At 38.1% G+C, this 26,745-nt stretch overlaps 2 protein-coding genes across 4 annotated transcripts in view; one reads left to right on the top strand and one right to left on the bottom strand.

Annotated features, from left to right (window-relative positions):
• Window positions 1–4,695: 4,695 nt before the first annotated feature.
• On the bottom strand, window positions 4,696–17,068 carry LOC103710779 ((S)-ureidoglycine aminohydrolase). Of its 3 annotated transcripts, XM_008796662.4 has the most exons (13): window positions 16,916–17,068; window positions 16,718–16,843; window positions 15,460–15,547; window positions 15,294–15,370; window positions 14,728–14,767; window positions 13,213–13,279; window positions 11,264–11,349; window positions 10,249–10,330; window positions 9,975–10,031; window positions 6,094–6,132; window positions 5,844–5,914; window positions 5,087–5,140; window positions 4,696–4,994 (listed from the first exon to the last, which is right to left on the bottom strand). In XM_008796662.4, the coding sequence occupies exons 1-13, from the start codon at window positions 16,980–16,982 to the stop codon at window positions 4,925–4,927; spliced, it is 924 nt and encodes a 307-aa protein (XP_008794884.2). In that variant the 5' UTR covers window positions 16,983–17,068; the 3' UTR covers window positions 4,696–4,924. The 3 variants fall into 3 exon arrangements, with proteins under 3 accessions (XP_008794884.2, XP_038975498.1, XP_008794886.2); XM_039119570.1 differs by lacking the exon at window positions 6,094–6,132; XM_008796664.4 differs by lacking the exons at window positions 5,844–5,914; window positions 6,094–6,132.
• Window positions 17,069–22,022: 4,954 nt separating this feature from the next.
• Window positions 22,023–26,745, top strand: part of LOC103710780 — a 61,156-nt gene continuing 56,433 nt past the window's right edge. The window contains exons 1-8 of the mRNA XM_039119581.1: window positions 22,023–22,315; window positions 22,403–22,466; window positions 22,550–22,650; window positions 22,733–23,217; window positions 23,334–23,538; window positions 23,670–24,026; window positions 24,543–24,693; window positions 24,819–24,956. Of these exons, the coding sequence (XP_038975509.1) occupies window positions 22,130–22,315; window positions 22,403–22,466; window positions 22,550–22,650; window positions 22,733–23,217; window positions 23,334–23,538; window positions 23,670–24,026; window positions 24,543–24,693; window positions 24,819–24,956 (1,687 nt within the window). The 5' untranslated portion in view covers window positions 22,023–22,129. The remainder of the gene's footprint in view (window positions 22,316–22,402; window positions 22,467–22,549; window positions 22,651–22,732; window positions 23,218–23,333; window positions 23,539–23,669; window positions 24,027–24,542; window positions 24,694–24,818; window positions 24,957–26,745) is intronic.

Raw genomic sequence — 26,745 nt, forward strand, 5'->3', positions numbered from 1 at the left:
GATTTAGACACACTTAAAGAATACTACAAAATAACCAATAAAACTTAGGCCCGCACTACTTTTTACATACAGCAGATTTTAATTCAAATAATGACGTCTCCCTTATATTTTGTAAAAAAAATTTAGGATAATATTATTTGGAATATTTTATTTTGCTTGATATAATTTTTTAAATAATTAGCAATAATTAGTAGCTTACTCAATTAGCATCCATCTCTCCAAGCGAGGGGCTTCATGATTAGCAGAGTGTAACAACTATATTCTAAAATTATTTAGACAATACATTTATTAAAATTTATTCTTGTTAAAGAATATAAAGTTTTTTACTCTTTTCTTGATGGCGCAATAGGAAAAATAACACCTCTGGGAAACAAAACAGAACTTGTGTCTAGCTTAACTATTTGAAAAATTTGTTTGAGAAAATTATTACTCCACAACAAAGTTTTTTTTATAATTAAACATCGCATACTCAATAATAAATGTAAGGCTTTCATAGCATCTGTCTCATTTTCCTACAACACAACCCCATCAATAACTAAGAAAGACTATGATAGGCCACCAGGCAATGGAACGGAACGGCCATCAAGCAAGTTGACGGCCATCAAGAAGGCTATTCTCACAGACAGTAACAAATGCTGTATTGATCCAGATGAGATTATATGAACGAGAAAGAGAAAAGACCGGTCTGCGCATTTAAAATTTGGAAAGGGGTCGAATGCAAAACCTACAAAACCGTTGCCTGGAGGAGCCCACACCATTTTAATCCGGGTCAACGCGAGCGCGCGTTACGAGAGCGAGTTGTGCTATACCCCCTAAGCAGTTCGAACTAAACGAAACTCACCGATCCTGGCCGTAAGTTGCATCTTGATCTCTTCATCGAACGGCTCAAATCCACATCAGAATAACGGAATGCCGGCCACCGGATAGCTGCCCGCGGAGCAGCAGAACAAGCTCGGATGGGACTAGACGGATGGATGAAAGCGATGGTTTTGGCGCCTAGTATCGTGCCACGGTGGGCGAGGTTCGACAAAATGGTAAACTGAAGAAACTCAGCCGCGGTGATAGAATATATTCGAAGCTGAAATCCTGATGCAAGTTTGAATTTGGTAGTACGTAATGATCGCAGTTTTTTTTAAAGATAAAAATGACCTAAGCTATATATATTTATAAAAAGACGAACAGTGCCGCTGACTGGATAGTCTTATTTACAGCCCATCACTCAAGAGAATTTATTTAAGATAACGATGCATCTGTACCCGATCTTTGTATTATTTATTTTTTTCTGATTTTGTTATTTGTACTTACATCTGGTGCGTGTGAGCTGTCGTTATACCAAATAATTTTGGCTCCCAATTTCAAGAGGGTGGGAACATTATTGGTGCAAATTTTACATGCTGTTTTTGAAACTATATAAAGAACTAGAAATTTGGCTCCTATTTCACACACACATAAAAACTGATAATTCAAATTATTGGATATAATTTATTATTTCTAAAAATAAAAAAATATTATCTAAAAATTCTAACCTATTTCACGCTTATGCATCTACCGAAAAAAAAAGAATAATATTTTTTTATTAACCATTAGATGTATAGACTATGGATTTTTTAACGATATGCGATTTAAAGATGGTACATATCTAATAACTCGAATCATATATGGGTTGTTGTCTGAGCGTCCATGTATTAACTTAATTCAAATCATAACCAGACAAACAATTACTTATGCGACAATTCACTATTATGTGACTTTATTAATATTATTTACACTAAAACTTATGTGTCAATGGGAAAGAATAATTCAGTGCATGGTGTCTTTTTCATGGATAGGCCTAATAAAGAAATTGAAATAATGAATAACAGCTTTGACTGGAGTCTGTGTCTTAGGTTCTGACGCTTCTGAGATCTTGATGATGTTACTTATCATTTTTTTTCTTTCAAATATTATTCAACTTATTGATACAAATTGAAGCTCTCATCTTTGCACAATACCACTAAAAGGTGATGCCTAATGTAGATGAAAATGATTGTTTATGACTTTATGCGTAGAAATTATGAAGAATGAAAAATTTCCATCTTTCTTTTTTGTTTTGCATTTTAAGTTTGATCATCCTCTCCGATAATGGGAAGTCTGTTAATCACCACTGTCATTCATTCATTAATTAATGATGGGTGAATTGGTGATTGAATAAGAGAGAGAAAGATGATAGGATCTACTGACGCAGTCCCACTTTAGAGTTTAGTCGCCTACTGTTGAACGATGCACGAAGGACTGCTGATTGAATTCAAAAGGAAGAGGATGTGAATTGTAGCGTCATTATTCTTTCATGACCATCCTATATCTTGTAAGAACTTAATAGGCTGAATCATTTGCCATTTATTGTCATGACTTACAAACTTGGCTGAACTCCACATTTTTGAGACAATAGCTTCTCATCTCTACTTGCCTTGCTAAAAGATCTAAAGAACATGATTCTAGATTCTGCTAATTTTAACTAGATATGGACATAACTAATGTACATTCAAAGTTTTCTCAAGATAGAATGTAGACAGGCTGAGTTGTTCATCAATCTCTCGTACCATGATGTATATCTACAAGATCACCCATGATGTATATCAATCTCTCGTACCATGCAACATAGTCAAGCTTATAATAGAGATGTGCACTAATCATGAATTTTAAAAACTGAGGCCAAGTCTTATAAATTGTTGAGGGCCTTAATAAATACAAAATCTTAAGTTATTAAGTTTTCTTAGGCTTTGGGCCTAATTAATATATCAATTCATCTACCTCCAATTACTTATTCCATATGGGACTAGATCTCATACATAATCCTCAACTAAAACTCATATATGATCCTCAACATTCTCCCCTTTTCACGTGTGAGCCGATTTTAACTTCCCACCCAATTATTCTTCTTGAGTGCATCATCTATCCATCTACCTTCTACTAATTATTCTATGGGAGATTAAACCATAATATAAGCTGATTTTAACTTCTCGCCCAACCATTCTTTCTCCAATGCACCATCATTCAACCTTTTACTAATTATTCCATAAGAATGCATCATCCATCAACCTTTCCACTTATTATTCCATAAGAATGCATCATCCACTCTTTCTATAAGAGACTCAATCTTGCATGTGATTCTCAATATTCCACAAATTATTCCATGAGAATGCACCATCCATATCCCTTTTCACTAATAATTATTCCATGTGGACTAAATTTGTGAGGACCCGTGCAGGCGTGTGTTTAGTCCCACATCGGTTATTCGCTGGATAGATTTTGGGTATTTATACAGGATCAAGGAACCCAAATAATAAACTTCGGCTAGCTATTTTGGGTGAGATCCTGGATTGTTTCAAATGGTATCAGAGCGGACCCGGCCCATAACCTATGTGGACTAGGGGACATTGCAGTACGGATCCATTGGGGCTGACCACGAGCCAATTGTGGTGTTTGTGATTAGATTTGAATGGATTTGAACCCTTAGCCTGACGAGGACGTCAGAGCTTGAACGGGGGGAGTATGTGAGGACCCATGCAGGCGTGTGTTTAGTCCCACATCGGTTATTCGCTGGGTAGATCTTGGGTACTTATACAGGATCAAGGAACCCAAATAATACCTTCCAGCTAGCCATTTTGGGTGAGGTCCTGGGTTGTTACAAAATTTCACATGCTATTCTCAATATTCTCCTCTTACCCATTTATCTCTAGTTATTCCATGTGGGACTAAATCTCCCATGCGATTCTCGATACTCTCCCCCTTCATGTTGAATCCAATTTTTCCTGGCCAATTACTCTTTTTGAGTGCACCATCCATCCACCTCTCACTGAGTACTCCATTTGGGACTAGACCTCCAATATGATCCTCAACATTCTCGTGTGTAAGCTGGTTTTAACTTCTTGCTTAGTTACTCTTCTCTAGTGCATCATGCATCTACTTCCATTTTTTACACGTAAGCAGATTTTTACTGGCACTGGCAAGATCGTCAGTTATCGATTTTGATCACTTGTTGGGAAAAAATGAGAGTTTGAGGCCCACGAGGAGAAGATACAATCCAAAATCCGATTCAACTTAAACACTTTGCTTAAATTTTGGGACCAACGAGTATATTAGCATGTTTATCTGCCATTAATTATTTCATACGAGATTAAACCTCACGTCCCCAACATAAAATCCAGAAAAAAAAAACAAGTATCTTGTACCAATTATCTTAGCAATCTGTATTTGTGACCCTTTGCTAAGAGCTAGTGCATCTGATTTCTTAGAGTAAATCTAATTACACACGTGGTTCGAGGCAATTAAAAATTTAAAATAGAACACCTCTAGAGTTTGGGAGAATTTGGTATACTCGATCTACCTCAATGTTATTTCCATGTAAATTTTGATTTATTCAAGAATCACTTGCGCGCACCAAAGTCAAAGATACCATCTGCTATTTTTGCAAGTGGTAATTTTGCAGTCATTTATTGTCTCAGCCTCTCCTATGCTTGTTCTACATGGATAAGCATATGGATATCTCAAGAATGCTAACTTAATTCTGTCAGAACTTCTACAGTTTTTGATAATCCAAGCTCTCTTTGAACTGTAGGCAGATTCTCCAGATTATTTGATGATTCCGATTCTTGGATTCCCGCTGAATGGTTCCCAAATGCCCAGATCTTCAAATTCGGCAGGCAAGGCAAACAATACAATGCGCACCTTTTCATACCTTTATATAAGATTTCGAGTTCAAAATACTATCTTTACTATGACAATCATCTATGGAATCAGCATTTAATACAATAATGTTCTTGCCTTTGGACAATGGCAAGGTGAACTCAACAAAATAAAAGAAAGCAGTTCCTGGATTATTATATTATATACCTACATCAACAGATATATGAATCCTGTCTTAAATGTGAGCATTTGCATTAGATTACAAAGGATTCCTGTTGACATCCTTGTACAGCAAGTACCTTGAGCGGGTTTTTCCCAGCGCTGCATACCTGTATATCAGAGTAGGAATCTGAGGTTTTAAGCCAACCCGTGATGGAAGAATTGAAGAGACTTGCTAACAACAATTAAAGAAAAATCATACCATTGAGGTACAAATGGTGCCATCCAAATGGCATCGCCAGCTTGAACTGGGTACCTGTTTTTAAGAGAGCAAAAAGATGATGCAACTATAAAAGTATCCAAAGCAGTATGGAACTAGGAAAGTCATTATGAAAATGCTGAAGGAAGCAGCAAGAGATTTACAATAAAGGGTTTTCGGTAGTAGGAATGTAAAGCCCTTTGACCGTCATGTTGACATTTCTCTAAACAAAACACCTTCCCTTAATTTTTCTCAGTTAAGCGTTTATTATGTTGGAAAATGCTAGCTCTAACAAATAAGAGAAACATATCAGAAGAAAAGCATAGCAAAAACGCAGACATCCTTGTAAGTGCATTACCAGACAAGGTCTTTAGAAAAATGTAGGAAGAAATTTCTTCTTATATTTGACTTGTAACAACTTCAATCATCCATGCAAGGTCAAAACATAAACAGAAGAAAATGTAAGAAAGAGGTGATTTATTCCTGTGCATCTGCTTCCCAACAATAACATTAGATTAATTTTCTTTTTTTTGTAATTTTATTTAACTTTCTTTAATGTACAATAGCAATGGAAGCTTCTGCAAAGTAGTGCGGTCAGCAAGACTATGGAAGACAAAAATTTCACCAGTTTCTGTCAATATGTAGACATGGAGTTGCCTTGTTATACGAGCTCCTACCTTTATTAGCAGCAAATTCATAATGATATGTCAACAAAGCAACTCTCGAATAAATATAATAGCTTTTCAAATCGCAAGCTTACCAGCTATCACCCAAGCGATAGATACCTTGACCCTCTAATAGCAGCAGGCCATGCTGATTGTAATGAACCTCCTGCTCCAACAAGGAACACAACAAAAATCTACATTATCTTTAAAATAGGGCCAGAACAGCTACTAGAATCGTTCTCAATCGCTTCAGAAAGCAATTGATTACATAAGCAGGATTTCATCATTTTAGTTGCCTCTCGTCATAGCAGAACTTATAGCCAGACAAAATAATTGTTGACAAACCTTCACATTAAGATATTCTCCAGGTTGGAAGTCCATTATCTGCATGGAGGGGAGACAAAATTCTTACGCTTTTAGCATATTGAGAATAAATTTTTTTGTGGCTCCTAGGACTTTCAGCCACATTTTCTTGATAGTATAGATGCTTCTTAGTAGGATTATGCTAAAAGCTCACAACAAAAATGGCAGATAAATTATTGCAGAGATCCAGTAAATACTAGCTACAACATCTTAAATAAATTTAAAATATTTATTGATTTTTAAAAAATATGAGTTCTTTATTTGTATGTATATTTCTAGCTTTTTTGCATTTAAATGACATCCAACGTAAGTGGTGCTTACATACTGTGCCCAAACAAGCATGGACACAGGCACCGTAAGTGCAATAAACTTAAAACAATGACAGAACACAACTATGCCTTGGTGCAGTGATACCTAGGCACTTGGCATTGGTGCCAGATGTCGAGGTGCCCCACATTGTCCAGCACCTAACCACCAAAATTCTCAAGATGAGGATAGTTTTGTATGATATAGGCAAATAAATCGAGGATTTAAGTACCGGTTCATACTGGTCCATACAGCCACACAATACCTTATCAGTAAGGTAACAATATTGGTACAGTGCACCCATCCCCCAGGTGCTGTATGGTATCATAACATACTAGCTCGTGGCATATCAGTAAGGCACTGGCATAGATACTGATACTAGTACTTCAATCCTTGGTATATATAAATCTAAATGATAGGTCTAATTTGAATAATAATGTGCATGATAAGAAGTCGACTATTAAATGGCATTTTATATTAAAAAGAGAAAAACAAACCTTTTCTCTTGCACTAACATTTGCTACATTTTAAAAAAAAAGGTTTATAGGCACTTTAAGTAAGTTATATTTCGCACTTACTGGTTGCAACTTGAGAGGATTTTCTTTTCTCTTTTTTATTTAACTATGATATGTTTCTTAATTTAGTATTATAATTTTGATTTGATTTAAGTTAGGAGTTTAGTTTAAGAGGAGTCTGAGTCCATTAGAGATTGGCTACCTCATATTTCTTATTCTGTTTTTCCTTATTCTTGTAGCATAAGTAGTCATGAATAAATATTGTAATGCCCTAGGGGCCATCTAGACACTTGATCGATTTAATAAAAATAACCTAAAGGCTTTTACACGCCCCAATCCACTCAAAGTGATCGGATATCCCTTCTTCTACCTACCATTCCTATTTTCTATTTTATTTTGACTGAAATAACATAGAGAGGAATTGAATTCCTATCAGCTTGATATCAGAGCATCTTTCCTAGTGCATGACTCACACATAAAATCAGAAGAAAAGGTTTGGTATGACAGATCTAGAGTCCTGCAGCATAGATACAGGAAGTTTTTCTAAACAAGCAAATAGCCGAACAAGAGACTCACAATGGGACCGAATCTGAAGCATGATTGGAGGCCAAATTTGATCACAAGCTCAATCCACTAAAGGAATTCCTGCTAGCCACAATCACTCAAGCCTTTGAACAATTTTGCAAGGATCATCACGATTTGACTTCAGCATCCATTGTCATTCCCAAAGAGCCTCCTGAACCAAAAATGGAGGATATGCAAGGCCAGCACCTCTATGCAAAGGATACTAGAAATGCTAAAGATAAAGGTATACGTCACCATAAAAATTTTAGTTTCCCTTGCATGAAAGTGGAGTTTCCTCCATGGCAAGATGGTGATCCGCCAGGTTGGATATCAAGAGCAGAAAATTACTTCTGTTTTCATGGTATTACATGTATTTCAAAAGTTGAGATTGCTCCTATCAATCTTACTAGTGAGCAATCTAGTGATATGATCAGTTTGAGTCATACCATAGGCTTCCTACATGGGGAAGAATTTGTTGAACTCATTGTCTGTTTGGGTCCTTTTGAATATGAGAATGTCGATGGCAAGCTTGCAAAAAATTATCAGACAACAACTGTTTTGGAATATCAAAGTCATTTTGAGCAGCTCATGAATGACCTCGTGATTGATTGGAACGACAGCTTGGTGGAACTTTTATTGGACTTGCTTAGATACTCGTTTTGAGGTCAGGATGTCTAAGCCCCATACTATAATAGCAGCTACTTCTTTTGCCCAATTACAAGATGAAAGACTTAACGAAATAGTTAGATCTTGAGTAAAAGAGCAAATTGTAGCAAATAGCAAGCAATTTGCAGTGTTTCAAGAAGATGCACTCAACAACAAACATGTTAACCGGCTTACACAAGAGGAGCTCATGGAAAGAACAAACAAAGACTTACGTTCGCATTGTAATGAAAAGCAGCAAAAAGGGCTCTGTTGCAAATGAAATTTTTCCCTTATTGAGCCTGCACCCATTGACACTTCACAAGATAACAAAGATGAATGTGATTGCCATGCACATCCTAGAAGAATTTAACCTTGACGACAAGGTCGTTTTGAAAGAGGAGGCAATGATAGGTTTCATAAGTTAATACCCTTATTTTGATTTAGGATAGGAGTTTAGTTTTAGAGTAGTCCAAGTCTATTAGAGATTGGCTACTTCATATTTCCTATTTTGCTTTTCCTTATTCTTGTAGGATAAGTAGTCATGAATCTCTGTATTGCCCAAGGGGCCATCTAAACGCATGATCAATTTAATAAAATCAGCTTAAAGGCTATTGGAGGTCCCAATCCCCTTGAAGTGATTGAATTTTCCTTCTTCTACCTATTTTCTCTATTTTCCTAATTTATTTTGCTTGAAATATCATAGATAGGAATTGGGTTCCTATCAAACTACTATGGAAACTTCTAAATCTTGATCAGGAGAAGAGGAAATGCAAGCTATAGAAAACTATCAATGTTTGAACAATCGATGATAAGGTAAGGACCAGCTAAAATACTTAAGTATTATCTTTTAGGTATTAAGGATGGTGTAGATCATCTATTATGATGATTTAATTAGGAATATTTCAACATAAGGGCATAGTCAGTTAGATATACCAATGGAGTACTAAAGTTGTTGCCAAAATAGACATACATGGGGCAGATAGAAAGTTTACCACTCATTTATCAAGGCACTGCCTTTCCATACCGTCCAACTCCAACCAGAACTGATGCTTACATTTTACATTTGTTGAATAATAATGATGTTAAATTCCGTTGTACTCCATCATTCTTGTAGGTGAACTTGACTGAAAAATGAAAATACTTGATCTCCCAGAAGATAGCAGAATTCCTGTACATAGACTTAGAATGCCACATGAACATCCAGAGGCTTCAAGAGAGGTCCAATATGTCCCACTTCACCCTTCTAATTCTGTTCAGCTAATGCATTTCATCACCAATTTATATTATTTCATCATTTCCAATTTTTTAACTGGATTACCAGGAAATGTACAATTTATGATCTGTAAAGATTGAAAATCTAGTATTCCATCACCAATCTTTTCTGGATACCGGTTCTTCGACTACAATCATCTGCCAATAACTGGTAGCAAACTCCATTTGAATTAGTATTGAAGAACCACCTGCCTCACAACTTACAAGTGGCCTTGTAGCTACTTTATGACAGTGCAAATATTGCATAATCATGTCATCTGTCCAATAGCTCTTCTATCCCTTCCCACAACATTAGGAAAACACCAATTAAAAGCTCCTCATAAAATTCCATACTTCTACAGATACCTAATGGTCATTTGCGTAGATTTTTGGAGATTCCAAAATCCGACACTTGGCATCCATGACAAGCATCCAGAAGACAATGGTCATCTCAAGTTTTGCATAGTCCATCTAAGTCATCATATCAATAAACTGGAGATTCAAAATTTCTAACACCATATTTAAAATAAGCAGCAAAAAGTATGAGCAAAAGAATCTCAGATTAGTACAAAATTGACTTACATGGATGTTAAAATCATATGAAGCTGAAGTAGGCAGCAGTTTTCTCAGTTCAAATACCTAAATAAACAGGTAAAATACAAAAGATAAAACCAAAGATGCAGAATTTATTCAGCACACAAATAGTGGAAAAAGGACTAGTGATAAGGCAAGAAGACTAATAGCCAAAAAAACGAGATGCAAAAGGATATTCAGAATAATCAAATCTCAAAACATTCTATCTACTGCCGAATCCAGAAAATAGAACATAAGTGGATGAAAGGGCAAAAATATCTACCTCCCCTGGAGTTTCAAGAAGTGGCTGCTTGTCTGTTGAACCAATAATTTGTTCAGGATAGTGATCTTGCAGGATGGCATACCTAAATCAAAGAGGTTTGCATGGCTCTTAAATGTTTGTTGAAAAGGGAAAGGAGCAGAAAGAATTGGGTGGCGGGGAGGGGGCTGAGAGGTGGGAAACAAATTGGATGATGTCCTGAAGTAGAAATAAAAAATGTGCAACTTCACAAGTGGCTTAACCAAGGTTCGCCGTACCGGATCCGGTAGGTACCGGATCCGGTAGGCGTACCGGTCGCCTACCGGACCGGTACGGTTCCGGTTCGTTCCGGAACCGGCCGGTATGAACCGGCCCGCTCTTCTCCGCCGGAGCCGAAGAAGAAGAAGAAAGTACAGAGAAGAGAGGAAGGAGACCTGTCGACGCCATCGGAGAGCCACGGAGGGGCGGCGGAGGCCCGCGGGGCGTGGCTGCGGCTTTTTAATTTGGAGATTTTTAAGTGAAGTCGACATCCGATTTGCCGACTTCACTTAAAATCCCCAAATTAAAAAGCCGCATCCTCCGCCGCACCCCTACGGGTTCCCTGCCCCCCGCAGGCTCCACCGCCCTCCCGGCCTCCGCCGTCCCTCCGCGGCTCTCCGATGGCGACCACAAGTCTCCTCCCTCGCTCTCTTCCCCGCGCTCTCTCTCCTTCTCTTCGTCTTCTTCGTCTCCGGCATAGAATCGGCCTGTACCGATTTTCACTGCTCCGGCGTACCGATTATAGGCCGGACCGGTTCGAACCGGCCGGTTCGTCAGATCTTGGGCTTAACAAATAGCTATCAATAAGTGAAAAAGATATAAGCTTAGAGTTCCAGTCCGTTAAACATTTTATGAACAATTGCAGGAGTTTGATTACTAAGTGAAATTTCAAAGAATGTATTATGTGCAAAGACATGGTTAAACAAGAACAGAAAACTTCTCAAGTACAATGCACGAACTTGTTATTTATGAACTTTTCCGAATTAATGAGAAAAGCAACCTCCGCTCAAAGATGATGAGGGTAGCTGTTTTGTCACACTTCAATGTATGCTCCACATTAGCGGGCAAATATGCATATGAGTCCACCTACATTCAAGAGAAGGATGATCAACTCCCACATTTTGGGAACTCAATGAAACAGTAAAAAAATGCTAATTTAGTTTGTGCCTGAATTCAAAGAGCAGCACAAGTTCAGCAATATACAAAAATAAACAATAATCTTAAAAAATAACTTAAAGCAGGCGGCGAGAGTAACATAAAGACATGCATGCAATAAAGATGAATCCAGAAATATTTATCATATAAACAGATGCAAATAGTTTCTTGATTATAACAGTTTTTAAGTGTCCCTCAATATTCTGTCACTAACTACAATTATGCTACGTTGTAACCTCCACCTCTGAGCCTGCAGCAATACTGAGATGTTAAACTCATAAATTAATGCAATCTAAAATGACATGAATGTCATTCTAAGTCCAGCACTGAGATTGATTGGTATTACCAAACAGATAGAATACAATGTGTGTCATAATCTTGACTAAATGGAACTATTTTAACACCTGGGAATGGTTCCTAGTCAGGTTAATTTGGTTTGGTGCCTCCTAACTAGTGTAAAATAAATAGAAATTATTAAAATGGTCAAGAAATGCTTAATAAAATCCAGAAGTCAAGAATGCCCATGTACAGAATTTGTTGGTGCTTTACATACTAGTAAGATAAATTGAGAGTGTTTTTAGCAAAGTTTTAAATACTATAGAATAAGACTATCCTAGTTTTTATATGGAATGGGATACCCTGCGTACCGACGCTCAAGATGGTGGATGTCTCATCCCGTCCCACTCTATATCCAGATTCGTCCAATCCAAACACTCGTGATGGTTCCTTGTCTCAACTCTCAACATTTGGGATGGTGGGCTGCCCCACCATCACACCAGTATTTAAAACCTTGGTGTCTAGTGAAGATTGGAAGTGTAGTTCAAATGGTCATGATTAAGTCAATAAGAATTGAAGGTTGTGATCGCTTTTGAACAAAAAATTATCCGTGATTTTTTATATAAATATATGGATGTATTATGTGGATGTACTTATCTATTCGTGTATATCACTGTGTCCATGACATAGATTCAAGATCTCAAGTTATATAATCATTGGTTAGCAAACTATAAGAAAAGTCTTCCACCTACCACCTTCAAACCTCACAACTTCTGGGGGAAAGTCAACATATTACATGCTTATGCATGTGTCATCCTACCACATTTACCTAGTGCTTTTACAAACATACTCCCCAATGATTGCAACTACACTAATCAGTTATTCAGAAAACTCTCATTCTTGTTGCATCCAATTTCCACCATCTGCTAATAATACAGCTGAATGGTCTTAAGATTTTTACTCCAAACCCTGCAATATCATAAAGACACTCCCGCTAAACCTAAAACACTTATTCCCGCCTTTATGTCTGATATTTCCTCCTATCTTTTTCAAGAATTCTTTCATACTATTCTCCAAGTGATCCATTGCTGAAACCAGATTTAGCAATCTAGCACCAATTTTTCCCTGCAAATGAAGAAATTTCTGCAACTAAAATCTTGCATAAAATATTCAGATCTTAGACTTTGTGCAGGCTATGGAAGCAGCAATTAAGTTGGAAGCATGAAATGTCAGCATACGCTACCCAATATGCAGTTAAGAATCTTCTAAGTGAATTGCATATCATCCACTAACCATAACCATTAGGTCTGCAGATATGCACGTCTCCTCACACTATACACCCACATGACAACACTAGCCAAGACAAATCCAAAATTCTAAAATTTTGCAGCAGAAAAATCCACATCACTGCTGACCCAAATGAGAAACTGGACTTTCAAATATTGATCTTAAAGACAAGCAGTAACTAAGAACATGAAAATAATATGAAAAATCACTCAAAAATGAATAAGATCTTACAGGTAATTTATGGTTAATTCCAGAATTATTTGACAAAATAGCACTGCCTTGAATGACAAACACAAACCTGGATGGTTCATTAAAACATATCAAAAACAAAAGTTAAGAAAGTGATGCTAAATTAGAGAATGAAATAGATGAAGATCAACCATGGGATGTTACAGAATGCAGCTGAGGCAAAATAGGTGAATATGTATCACATATGTGGTTAACAAGGAAAATTAAATCTCCAAAACATTGGCTGGAGAATAGAAAGGAGGACAGAGAAATAACAGTTACCCTCTTTGGTTATTGGCGAGCTTCAGGCAAAAGAAAAGTCCTAAAAGGAGCCCATTGATATTTAATATAAAGGTGGTTTAGGTTAAAGTCTGTCGGAGATCATCATCTGACTATTTGGTTGGTCATGTAAGTTTTGAGTGAGTCATGTGGTAGTTTGTTTCAGTTTCTATAAAGTCTTATTTTGACAGAGAGCGATTCAAAAAATTTGAGCACAAGGCAACAAGGCAGTATTCAATTTAGTGATTTTTAATCAATTATATTGCCTTTAGCGCATCTGAAGGTCGTATATGCACACATAATGAACAAGTCAAAGTATTCATAATTTCATATATTTCATAAGTGTTTCTTGATATTTCCACTTTATTTTTCCTGGTATGTGCTTCAGCAATGAAAATTATATTTTTAGTGCTAGGTCACGGCTCCTAGGTCCTTTTGGAGAGAAGAATTCTTCAATGATACTCTTTCCCGGTCACCAGTTAGTACTTCAGTTACTAAAATCTCTTTATCTTTGCTGTCTAAACCCTAAGTTTCATCATTTTACTTAAATTACCAGTTTGACTGATTAATCTTAATGGTAACACCGTACTCCTGATAATTGCTCTAGTTCCATACTTAAGAGTTAAGAGTTAAGACCCTTAGCTTTTTATATCAAGAAATCAGAGATGCCCTATTTTTGACTTTAGATAAGTGGAAGCAATAACCCTTCTGACAAAATAGCAGGATTTAGCAAAAAAAAGTTCTAAAACATATAAGAAGCTGCATTAGATTCCCTAAGTAGGTATACCATCTAAGATCAAGAAAATATTATCCTGAGCATGTACAGGCAATATATTTGATTGACTGTTTTTGTTTATGAATGACAAAATGGTAAATATCCTTAAAAAACCTTCCATACTCCATTTTGGTGTTTCTCAGTTTGAGATTTTCTTTTCCTCTCTTATCCATGTTTAGCATTTCCCTTTTCCCATTTATTACAGTTAAGTCTACAGATCAATATATTATTGGCTTTTACAGATTATCATTTTTTCTCTTATCTATGTTTAGCATTTCCCTTCTTCCATTGATTACACTTCAATCTACAATTCCGATATATTATTGGCTTTTACTGATAAATACAGCATGATGAAGATAGTTACAACTCTGCATGTAGACATTGCACGAAGCAAGATGTTGGACATTATAATCGGCAGTGGAAATAACCATTCTATATAAGCAAATAGATAAAAGAAAGTGCACCTTTCAACATCTTCTGGGGGTAATCCTGATTTTGAATTCTCTGCATTAAAAGATGGCGCCAATTAGAAATGTATTAATTATAAACTATGATGCATGACAATAAGTTTGCATTGTCGAGTGGAGAGAAATCCCTAACAACAAGAATGAATAAAGCTGCAGATATTATTAAACCAAAGGTGCAAAGATATTTGAGCGCGTAGCAAAAATACAAACATGTGTGCCACAAAAATATTAATGGTTTATTCAGTCAACTATTTGCATATTGTAACAGGATATTTGGCCACCCAGACTATTGCAATTTGCTGCACTGCTCCAATTGGAAGGCTCACACTTACAAAAACAGTTCTTACTAATTTCGTAGAGAAGAAGCTGCAAAATCAATTGAAGCGGGACATTCAGCTAATTCCAATTGGTTGAATGTAGGTATAAATTTAAACTTCTTCCCAGACACTTCACTAGTAATCATGTAATGCTCATACTAACTCGTGACTTCACTCTTTATGAAATGCATCTTCTGTATTTCAAATTATGTGATGTAACGAAAAAGGATATTACTTGATACACACCTTGCATCTTTGTCAGGTACATTGTAAAGTGCGAACCCATTGCCGGACTGATCAAATATGCTCCCAACGTATTAATCCTACAAAATGAATGAAAAAATTCAGGATGGTACTTAACATTAGATTTGATTATCAGATAAAACTTTGAGAAGAAATAAAATGGAAATACCAATCTGGCAAAGGGCTGAATACATGGCTTTCTGGTGTTATAAGAGCATGATCTCTTTTATAGACACTTCGTGTAAATCCCGGTAAATCTGCCAGGCAATGAGTAAAGATGATAGATGATGAGATTTCCACCCACAAACTAGATAAAAGATGAGGAACTATATTTAAGGTGACTGATGTGATCATAATTTCAAAGCTTTAGTCACAGCCTATTCTCTCGTAATAATGTGTGTATAAAAAAAATTGTTGTATAACCAATGAGAATCAAACCTTGTTTTCAAAAGATTTTTTCCTTCTCATGGAAACATACCAGTCACGTAGCTTCAATACAAATTAGGAAGAAATACATTGTCACATATTTGACCAACCTTTCATGCTGAAATGTCAAGTCTAAAGTTAAACACTTCCATCTAGCTTATAGTTGACTCTACCATACCTATCTTCTATAGAATTCAGATGATTGGATCATTTATCTCAGACCATATTATCTCTATTATCATGTTCCTTGCATAGTTGCATGTTAGATATCTTGCAAGTCCCTAAAACCCATTGCCAATCATCATTAAGCTTCATTTTATGTCCTACGCCATCCCTTGAAGCCTCCAAATCCATTGAAACCAGATCATCAACTGATATTCCTAGCATGAGTTTTTCATGATAAAATCTACTGGGCCACAATTCTGGATCCAATAAAAAAAATATAGCAGACAGGACCTCGTGTTATCTACACAAATAGCTTAAATTCCATAGGTTCTATCCAGTCTAAGTGAGAATATGAACAAAAGGGCGTGACAAAAAGAAAACCTGAGTAAAATTTGGAACAACCTTTTGCTTAAATAATATGCAGAGAATTGCATGTATTTCTGTGACCGAATTTGACAAATATAAATCTAACGTTCATTATCATGAACAGCAGAAAAAAAGGTGAGATTGTATCTTAATTGTGAAGCAGCAATCATCGATATGCTTCTCTCCATGCCAAATAGCATTGAATTTTCTCTTCAACATATTGTGGACTTTGGCATCAGTCGTGGTATCAAGTTCCATAATTTCTATCAATTCTATAACTAATCAGAGAAAGAAAATTTAGTTCCCATGAAATCACAAAACCCTCGCTTCTAAACAAACTATACATCAAATTACCAACATTTCTGATTCCCGAAATACAAAACCCACTCTGGACCATTAAAGAACACGAAAACTCAGCAAGCAGCCAGAATCAGTGAGAGTCGAATCAAAACCATTGGCCTCAGGCTTACCTTGGAGGTGGGTCGGCAAAAGGGTAGGGTTTGTGACTTTCCAGTAGAGAGGCTGTGAGTTCGAGTCGGTGGTGGATAGAGAAGCGGAGCAGAACCCTTCCTCCCCGAATGCCAGTTCCACCACAGCTGCGGCATAAACAACCGTTTAGTCCCTACAAATCGACGGAGAGGAGGGCGGTGAGATAGAGAGTTCCTTACCCCATGGAAGAAGGAAAAGAAGAAGAGCATGGAGAGCACGAGGCGGGTCCGTGGTGGATCGCAGCATGCTAGGATTTCTAGGGTTTACTTTGACGGCGCCTCCGGACTCCGGAGTTCGGAGACAGGCGCTTATCTCGATGTACTGCTGCAGAATGGCTGATTATTTATACATGCGATCGCGTGGGCACGCAGTGTAATATAATTTATCCTTGCCGTTGATCTTCCGTGGTGTGCGCCACGTCATGATTGTTTATTGGTGCCGTGTCATGATAATATTTTGTATTTGCATGATTGCGGATGGTGGGGTTTGCCTAGCTAGCCATTTGATCCACCTTTTTTATTTAATTTGTATATCTCCATCTGCTCCGAACTTCCAGCAGAGGTAATATAGCTTCAAGAGACCCATCATAATTTGTTAATGTTCTTTTCGAAATCGATCATGAACATAAGTGTAAGAGGTTTTTTTTTGAAATTTGAAACATCTCTCATCAGAATGGTTATAAAATAGTTCCTCCATTTAAACTCATTCATGAAGAGCTGCCTGCCGAAGAACTTAATTTGACAACTCATTTAAAACACTCTTGAGAAACGTTGAAGGGGTGAAGCCTATAGAAGACCACACCGAGAGGGAAAAAAAAAAAAAAAGTTCTCTCATCTTTCTTTTTTTCTATTTCAAAGTTTTGTTTCTTCAATCTATGGGCACGAGCATACAGAAAAGTTCCTGCCGAGTTCAAAAAAAATTGTAGTATTGTGCACGTCGATAAATTCAGCGGTCCGTTGTATCTTGGAGAGAGATCACCAGAATCCGGTGCACGTAAGAAGGCGAATCACTTTAAAAAATACTAACTACACGCCTCGAACCGATCTACGGATATTATTTATTTTATTGTGGATCGAAAGGAAACGACTTCGAAGAGGTATGCATCGAAACTGGTTGTTCTAGTGAAATTAAATTACTTATGGTTTATTTGAGTTCTTTTGAGGTGATTATTCCAACACATAAGTCTCATTTAAGTAGTAGATTATATATTATACTATTGTTCCTCCCTAAATTGAGAATATGCCAAGCATAATAACCATGAACTTGTTAAATTCCAACATACTTACATGTTTGCATAAGGTGCTTTATAAAACAAAATCCTTTACATGTTTATATAAGGTGCATTCTAATCCTTGTGAAACATCTTCGTTGAAGGGAAATAATGATTATGTTATAACAGTTAGTTATGCAATTTTGTATGGACATACCGACTTGAACATACTTTACCTAAGTTCAATTTTACTCTCATTCATTCCTCTTTTTGTTTTTTCTACTTTATCTTTTGAGTGAGTAATCCCACTCTTTTATTGTTTTCGGCCCTCCTACGAAAACTTGACACTTCATCACCAAGGTGGTAGCCCAGTTGGAACGGGGCGTTTGCTTCCAACTAAGCGATTTCAGGTTCGAAATGCACGGGCGTCGATTAAATTTGGGGATCGGATGCCCCACGCCTGGATACGAGGTTTGGAAGCGCTACTGGTCGGCTGGTAGCCTGGGTGGTGCCAGGTGTGACGTACTCACACGGAAGGTCGGATCGGATAACCGAACCGGCCCACGGGTGGGGAGGATATGAGTAAAACCGGCCTGGGTGCCCAACACACGGTCATTTCTACCCGCATCGAACATTCTCCTGGCGGGTGGGGGCTGCTACGCGGGGGTGAGCTTGTCTCTTCCTCCCCTCTTCCCCTTTTTATTAGCAAAAAAAAAAAAAAAACTCTACACTTCCTTTTGGACACATGTCATGCTATGGTAAGGAGGACCTTTGTTTTCTTTGCTTGAGGGAAAAAATGATGGTAGACCAATATATTAGCTTATAAAATATGTTATTCTCAGCGTTCACGCGTCACTAATGATTTTCTTGACCATATATTTGAATAAACTATCTATAAGCCAAGCAAGGCTTGGGAGAATGTCCTATATACCATCAATGTTTTTCATAGCTATTAGGCAGATTGACTTATAATCTTTGGTTACTGCCACCTATACCTATGCATCTTAATTATTTTGCATATTATCTAGAACCTCAATGTATCTTACATTGCTTATTCTTACTATAAGGAGAATCTTACGATGGATCAGATTACCGATGGTGTTGAGGCACGTGCAAGTAATGCCACATTAATCAAAAAAAAATACTATATTGAGCTTTTTGATTAGTGTAACAAGAAGTGTAATTGTTACACCCCCGACCTGAGTTCACAAACCGGAGATCGTGTCAACCACCGCATATTCATAAGGAATCCTCCCCACAAGCATGTAGCACATTTTAACATGATCTCATAAATATGCAGTGAAATAATTTAAATAATAATATGCAAACTTTATTTTAATAACTAGCTTGACATTTAAATGTTCCACGATTCTAACAATAATCTAGGGTAGACATCAATTTAAATAAACTCTATTATAAGATAATCCGTGTCAAAGTTCTACTAGTCGCTCTCCTATATTGAAAACTCTAATCAGTCTAGTTCTATAAATCTATAAAAAAATAAGGAATCGTATATTGAGCTAGATAGCTAGTAAGCAATGATCATTTTAATTGAACAAAATCAGATTGTCAAGTAGATAATAATTTACAGAAAATGAGCATATATACAGTAATAATATACAAATTAAATCTTTCTTGAAATATTAAATTATGTTCATTGATTTAATTTTTTTCAAATATTCAATTCATTTTATCGATTTTGAGCTAAGACCACATCATCTCGTGGCAAAGTCATAACACTGACTAATCTTCTTGCGGTAAGCTGCCCATCATCTCACAGCAAAGTCCTTCATGATCACTGGTCTACTGGCGGTATGTTGCTATTCATTTTGGATACAATCTTTAGGACAAATCATGTGCCAGCGTATTAGCCCTATTGGCGGCGTCCTCAATATAAGCAGGTCGAAATTCAAGTAGTTATATGTTTCATATTTTAGTTCTAAAATCATGAGGCGTTAAAATCAATCAATCATATTCATAACAAAATCATATATCACCATAATATTCTAAAATAATATTTTTTGTAATAATATACCATCCATCAAAAGTAATAATTATAATAATTTAATGATTGCTGATAAATTTTAAAAAAGTGATACATTTCTTATCTTGCAAATACAATCCAACTAATATATCTAATGAAACTCGAAAATCCTTCTCAAAGCCTAATATCCAAAAATTATATTTTTCATTAAAATTTCATCATAATTATTTTTTAAACAATAAAGATCTTAAATTCCAACACCCTCATAAGGCGGCTGACCAAGCGCGAGTATCCGACACCCCGGTCGATCCAATCAAAATCAAATTCATCGAATCATGCTCCGACTAGAGAACAGATGGTTGAATAGAGATCAGGGGATGATCAAATCTGGCAATGTTCGGAAAAAAGGTAAGGTAGGGGATGGTGTGCCACCTGCTGAATATGAATCGAGATCCTTCACCAAGGTCAATCCAAAATCATTGTGAAGAGTTCCTATTGGATCCAACTACCTTAGAGAGAGTAGAGAGGAAGTCCAAATAGAGAGTGAAACTTTACAGAGAGAGATATAAGTGAGAGAAAGGTCGGAAAAAGAGAATAAGCTTCTTTCTCTCTAACCAAGGAAGAGGAGGAGTGGCTATTGGTGGAAGACGAGAGGCCCAAGGAACTACAACCGACCAACTGATGGTTGGTGGCTCGTGGTAGCAGGCGGTTGATGGCAGAAATCCATCCGAAAATAGGGGTCTCTACCCTTACATTGTGCAACTGAGGCTTTTCGATGGTCGGAACCCCAGCCACGACTGCAAGGCATTGTGAGGAACCGGGCGGAGGCTTTGGTGACAAGATCTGGAGGCATTATCGGCCGGAAAGAAGGAATGAGATCGGAAAAATCCAAAGCAAAATAGAGAAAAACAGAGCACCCATTATTGACAGAAAATCCGACGATTACTGGCCGGAATCAGGGCTTCCAAGGATCACGAAAGAAGGAGAAGAATGTTGATCTAAAGTTGTCGGTTTCTTACCTGGTTTTAGATGACGGTGGGCTACGACGGTGGCGTTGACACGGTCGATGATCGCAAAAGAATCAAAAAAGAATCCGATGACTAAACTCCGATTGGGGTTGGCTTTTTGGTAGGAAGATATGGAGAAGCTTACATAGAGCAGAGACTAGGGTTTTTCAGTCTTCGGCAGAGTTTGAGGAGGACTCGTCCTCTTTCGCCATGCTCAACAGAGCTCTGCCCTGGTTCTGGTTCGGACGGGCCTTCGGGCTGTCTTTGAATGCTTGGCCGGGCTGATAGGTCGGCCAATGAGGCTTGGCCTCATAGTACTAACCTTTCATAATTTAAGCTAGATCTATATCACTTTCGATTTTAATTTATCAAGCTAAATTTATGAACCTACCTATCATTATTTCTACTCTTCTCTACAGCCTGAACCACAATTAACTCAATTGAATAACTTGGTCAACTCAACTCAACCCAACCATCATAACTTGTCTCGAAGTAAAATTTAATAATTTATTACTCACTGGACAGATTAGATATTTTTTGGATTTATTTCATGTAAATTCATAGCAAGATAAGTTTACAAATCACCATGATAAGATTTGGTAAAAGTATAAATATGTCACCATACATCCCTCCGGTGTTTGTTACAATAAATAAACCCAACACTTTGCTATTTTCATGAATCACATCACTCCATTAATTCATGTCAAAAGTACTATCTTACCCGCGGCCAAACCCAACTCCGTTATGGCAACTCGGATAATAAATTACGGGAAGATAAGATGGCCCCACAACACAACAGACGTATACCTGATAAAAATTAGAGCGGCATCAATAAAAAAGAAGCGAGCTAAACTTTCGGAAAACTCGATATTTCCGGCGCTCTTGATGACGCTCCCGTCGGCACAAACCGGCAAATAGTGCAGGATTACTCTTCTTTACGCTACACGGCTACACCCAGGTTCATATAATCGGACCCAAGCCCGTGTTGAACGAACCGAGCTCGGGAGTTTTCGGTCCGGTCCGACTCGTGGCCCGGAGCGGCGGCGAGAGTGCCCCTGTTTTAAGCGACCTGGGAGCTGGAGAACGTCCCGGGTTCCTTATTTACGAACATCTCATCGTCGCCTCCCGTCCCCTCGGGGGTTTAGGGTTTCTGCCGTCCTCTCAAGAAGAAGACGAGAGGAGAAGCGCAAGAATGGCGGAGAGCTCCTCGAGGGTTCCTGACTTCCTCCCCCCCCACGTCGCCTCTCTCGCGAGTAGCTTTGCCGCCGTTTCCCCCGCCGCCGTCCCGGCCATCATCGACTGCGTCTTGGCCTCCTCCGCCCTCTCCCCTTTCCCGCTCTTCTCCTCCCTCCTCCACGCCTTTCCCGATCTCTCCCAGGCAACAGAAACACCAAGAAAACCTCTTCTTTTTCCTGAAAAGATGCCTATTTTCTCTCTCTTCTTATCTGGTTTTCGTTTACTACAGGTTCTTGAATCGAACTACATCGTGTCTCATGCCGCCGCGCTTTGCCATCTGATCAAGAAAATCGGTAAGATTGAATCAGACCTCTGAGTTCTATTGATATATAATTTTTTTTTTCTTCAAGTTTCTTGGAACGTTGTATCATCGTAGGGACTCCGGCTCCGAATGATGCTTTGCGATTACTCATCTGGAGAATGTTTGTGCCGTTGCTCGAAGCAATCAATCCAAATGATTCTGAGTTGCTAAGCCAGGTAATGCGAGCTATGCCCGGATGTGGTGGCCCCTTTCTTGTGCACTTTTTCATTAACGTCGAATTTGTCCTATTCTTGCCAGGTTGATGGTTTGTTATGCGATGTCATGTCCAAGATGCAATATTGGGAGCTTGTGGGAGCGACCTTGGTTCCATTCTGTCTGCGATCAGTTGGCCTCGGCATGGGTATGCTTCATAGTGAGGAGCTGACCACTTTTCACTGGAATAGCGAGGGCATTATTGATCAAGAATTTGAGTGTATGTCCTCTGGAGTTTTGCCGTTGCCGATCGCATGCTGTATCTTGAAATCACTTTTGGATACGGCATTGAGAAGACGGAGAGAATTTCGAAGCTTAGAACCTAAATCGGTGGACGTGTGTAACTCCTTGAACGGTTTTGTCCATAATGTGACATGGGACCTATCAAAGATGGCACTCAGGATGCTTATGCAGGGTCCAGAATATCGGTCCAGCTCTGTTCGCCTACTTCTCCCACCTGTCTTCAGCTCGCTGAACGAGCTTTGTTCAGTTATGGTTTCAGTACATGGTTCGCGACACACACTTTCTAGGTAGAGGCGAATCTTTTGTTGCTTGCTATATTTCCTGTATAAATTCAACATTCTGGTTTCTTCCAATTTGTTAGAAAGCATTTTGTGTGTGTCATATTGTTCAATTTGATTTGCAGACTTCTTCTCTTGAGGGAAATATGGAAATGCTGCATATCTCTTTTTTCTCTTGGACATCTAGAGAGAATTGGTGCATACCATGTGCTCTCTTTATGCTTCTCATTCTGTCACATGGAGTGTGAAGATGCAACAGGAGATAACACTGGTGAAGAATTTGATATAAGAGCCATGGAGGAATTTTGGAAAGAAATACGGAAAGGATTGGTACACTTGTGCACCCCACCCTCCCCCCAGTCTCTCTGTTCTGTTTGCTGCATGCAAGACTTCATTTCTTCTGTCAGGAAGTGTTATTTTTTATATTTTAATGAATCCTTTTGCTGCACTTGGCATCTCAGGTTGATAAGGAGGTTTCTGTGAGAAAACAAGCATTATATATTTTAAAGATATCTTTAAGCTACTATTCTTCTCCCCTGGAAACTGAACATAACAAGTGTTGCTCTGATGATACGGGATGTAATAGTAAAGCTAAGAATGCATTAATAATTTCACTTGCTGAAGCTCCGTCTCCCATTGGTACGACAAAGAGAGGAAGGTGGGCTCATAAGGAAGCGAAGTCCTTAGGTGTTGGGGAAGTATGCCATTTGGAAAACTATTCTCTGAGTAGTCGGGAAAGATGGAAGGTCTTCCTGCTTCTCTATGAAATGCTTGAAGAGTATGGGACACATTTAGTTGAGGCAGCTTGGACTCACCAGGTGAGCTTGCATATCTTATACTTCTTCATTTGTGGAGAATATCTTTGCACCACTCTGTTGGAAACAAAATTTTAATCTACTAGTTACAGTACACCAGTAGAAAACTTTGTGTCTAATTACATTATTTCCTGTTCAGATGTTTTGAAGATGCAATCAGGTTTAAAATAGGTTACAGTAATTTCTCCAAACATTTCTGGAAATATGCTACAAAAGCTGTCAAATTTGTTAGCTCTGTTGTCCTTTTCTCAGACTTGTTTTTCTCTCATGCATGGATCTTCTCCAAATGTTGTCTTCCTTTAGGCCAGTAAATGATCCTTCTTCACTTCTCGTCTTTTTTATATGTTTGTGAATTCTTCATCAACATTAATATTTTATATTATAGCTAGAATAATTCTTTCTTGAGAGAGGTCATAGTCTCTGTTGTATGTATATGTGCAACAGTGCAAGCATGACATTGCTACACCTTGTTATTTTGTTTTTGGTGGTTTTGGCTACTAATTTACTCCTTTGTTTCAGGTATCATTGTTGCTTTTGTCTAGGCCACTGAGTAGTTATTTGAATCACATTACTTGTGGAATTTATCAAGTTCAGATGGAAACTTTGGAAGGAATTTTCAGTTGGCTTGCAATATTGTGGGAACGTGGCTTTTCTCATGAAAACCCTCAAGGCTAGTACTAGTTCTTCTATAATTTTACGAGATTGAATGTTGAATTCATTGTTTTGGCAGCTTGTTTGTTACATAGTTACTGTTGCTATTCTGAAAGTCATGCTCCTGAATTTTTTTTGTTGCAGTGCGGTGTTTAATTCTGCAATCATTTTTGGATATTGATTGGGATAAGTATGGAAACTCTGCACACATAGTGCCCAGAAGCTTTGTACTTGGCCCCCTTATATGTGGTTTGAATGATGTTGTGCACCACAAAGACTTCGGTTAGTTTTACTGCTGAAGCGCCTCTTAGTGTAAATGAAGAGTAAAAACCATGTTGTTTGCTTAGACTCATCTTTATTATTTAATAAATTGATGATAATGTACTTATTTTTCTCAAAAGCTATTTTTAATATATTAATGATAATGAGTTTTCTTTTTCAAAAGCTTAGGAAGCTTGGACATCTTGTATTAACTTTATTATTTAATTTCGTTGCTTTCTGCCTTGATTTTTGTTTTGGGAAGCTCTTATATTTGATGATGAAACTGCTACCAGTTACATTTCGTATGCTGATGTCATGTATTCATAGTTTTAGGATATGTGCTTAGCTTTCTTATCCTTTTTATCAGATCTGGGGATGGTATCGAGCTCGTTGTAATGTAAGCATTTCTAAGATTGTTGTTGTTGTAATTTAACCATCGCTAAAGATGTGAATGCACAGGTGTGCATGGGCGATGCTTGTGAGGAATTTATCTATAATCCTGTCAATAGAAGCTGAGGCCAAATCTTGTTATTATGAAATACATGATTAGCAGTATCAACTAAGAAACAGCAGTGTTTTTCATAATCTACAAAATTTGAAATATGTAATAATTGATGGTTGAATGCATATACATGTTTCAAATATGTATATATATGTAGTTGGGGTACTATCCTATCAACACAATCTAAGCACAGGTCTCACTGCTGCACATATTGACCATCTAAACTGAGAAGCCATGCAAATAATCAGGTTATACAATATGCCATGAAGCCAACAAATTATTGTTATGGTGGTACCATCAAATTATTGTTATTGTGGTATCTTACCCATGCTTCAAGTCACTTTTAAGAGCAAGATAAATGGTTCAAAGCAACGTACGCTTAGGGGTGCAAATGGGTCGGGTCGGGTCCTGAGTGACCCTGACCCGACCCAATTTTTTGTTCGGGTCCTAATTTTGGACCCAGACCCAACCCGATTGAAGATCGGGTCCGGGTCCGAATAGGGTCGGGTCCGAATTGGGTCGAGTCTGCGTCCGAACCGGGTCGGGTTCGGGTCCGAATCGGGTCAGGTTTGGGTCCGAATCGGGTCCACCTTTTTTGTGCTTTTGGGAAAGAATTTGGGCAAATCTAATTTGGTCATATCATAATTATAAGGTGCTGGGTGACCCATGACTTGAAAGACTTGCAATTGGCCTCCAGTCAGAACAGATGACCCGTGACGTACTAACTAAGTCGGTCTACAAGCCAAATTTCATATCACACTATTTCTTATCTATATGACTGATTGGAAGGAACTTGGTGTCTCCGAGCTCCCCTCTCACAAGGGCAAAAAAAAATCCCTGACCTTCTTCCAAAATCCAATTCCATTGCAGAAAACTGGCACATGACCTATCAGTTCAGCGTTCCCTCACTTTCTCCCTTCAAAAGTTAAAAGAAACAAAAACCAAAAAACAGAAGGAAAAAAAACCAGCTACCGAGACGCCAGACCAGAGGTATCAACAGTGTAATAGATCGAGAGAGAATCTTGACGGGCCGAGGTTCCATTGGATTCTGTGAGCCTATGCCTGTTGCTATCCTTCCTACTCCCCTTAGGAGTTTTTCCCTTCTTCTCTCTCTCTCTCTCTCTCTCTCTTCGGGTCCATTCGGGTCGGGTCCGTTCGGTAAATCCAGACCCGACCCAGAAAGTGATTCGGGTCCAATTTTCGGACCCGACCCGGACCCGCGGGTCCAAAAATTCGGAGCGGGTCGGGTCTACGCGGGTCGGGTCGGGTCACGAGTCGACCCGACCCATTTGCAGCCTTAGGTATGCT

This window comes from Phoenix dactylifera, chromosome 2 (genome assembly GCF_009389715.1).
Source record: "Phoenix dactylifera cultivar Barhee BC4 chromosome 2, palm_55x_up_171113_PBpolish2nd_filt_p, whole genome shotgun sequence".
In the NCBI taxonomy this organism is placed as follows: Eukaryota; Viridiplantae; Streptophyta; class Magnoliopsida; order Arecales; family Arecaceae; genus Phoenix; species Phoenix dactylifera.

Bases quoted from the DNA above. Each gene is read 5' to 3' on its own strand.
- LOC103710779 (XM_008796662.4), bottom strand. From the start codon at position 16,982: ATGCTGCGATCCACCACGGACCCGCCTCGTGCTCTCCATGCTCTTCTT. The intron at 15,371-15,459 runs GTATTTCCATTT...TTCATTTTGTAG, and splicing joins TTCAGCCCTTTGCCAGATTG to GATTAATACGTTGGGAGCAT. The intron at 13,280-14,727 runs GTGCACTTTCTT...TGAACCATCCAG, and splicing joins CCCCCAGAAGATGTTGAAAG to GTTTGTGTTTGTCATTCAAG.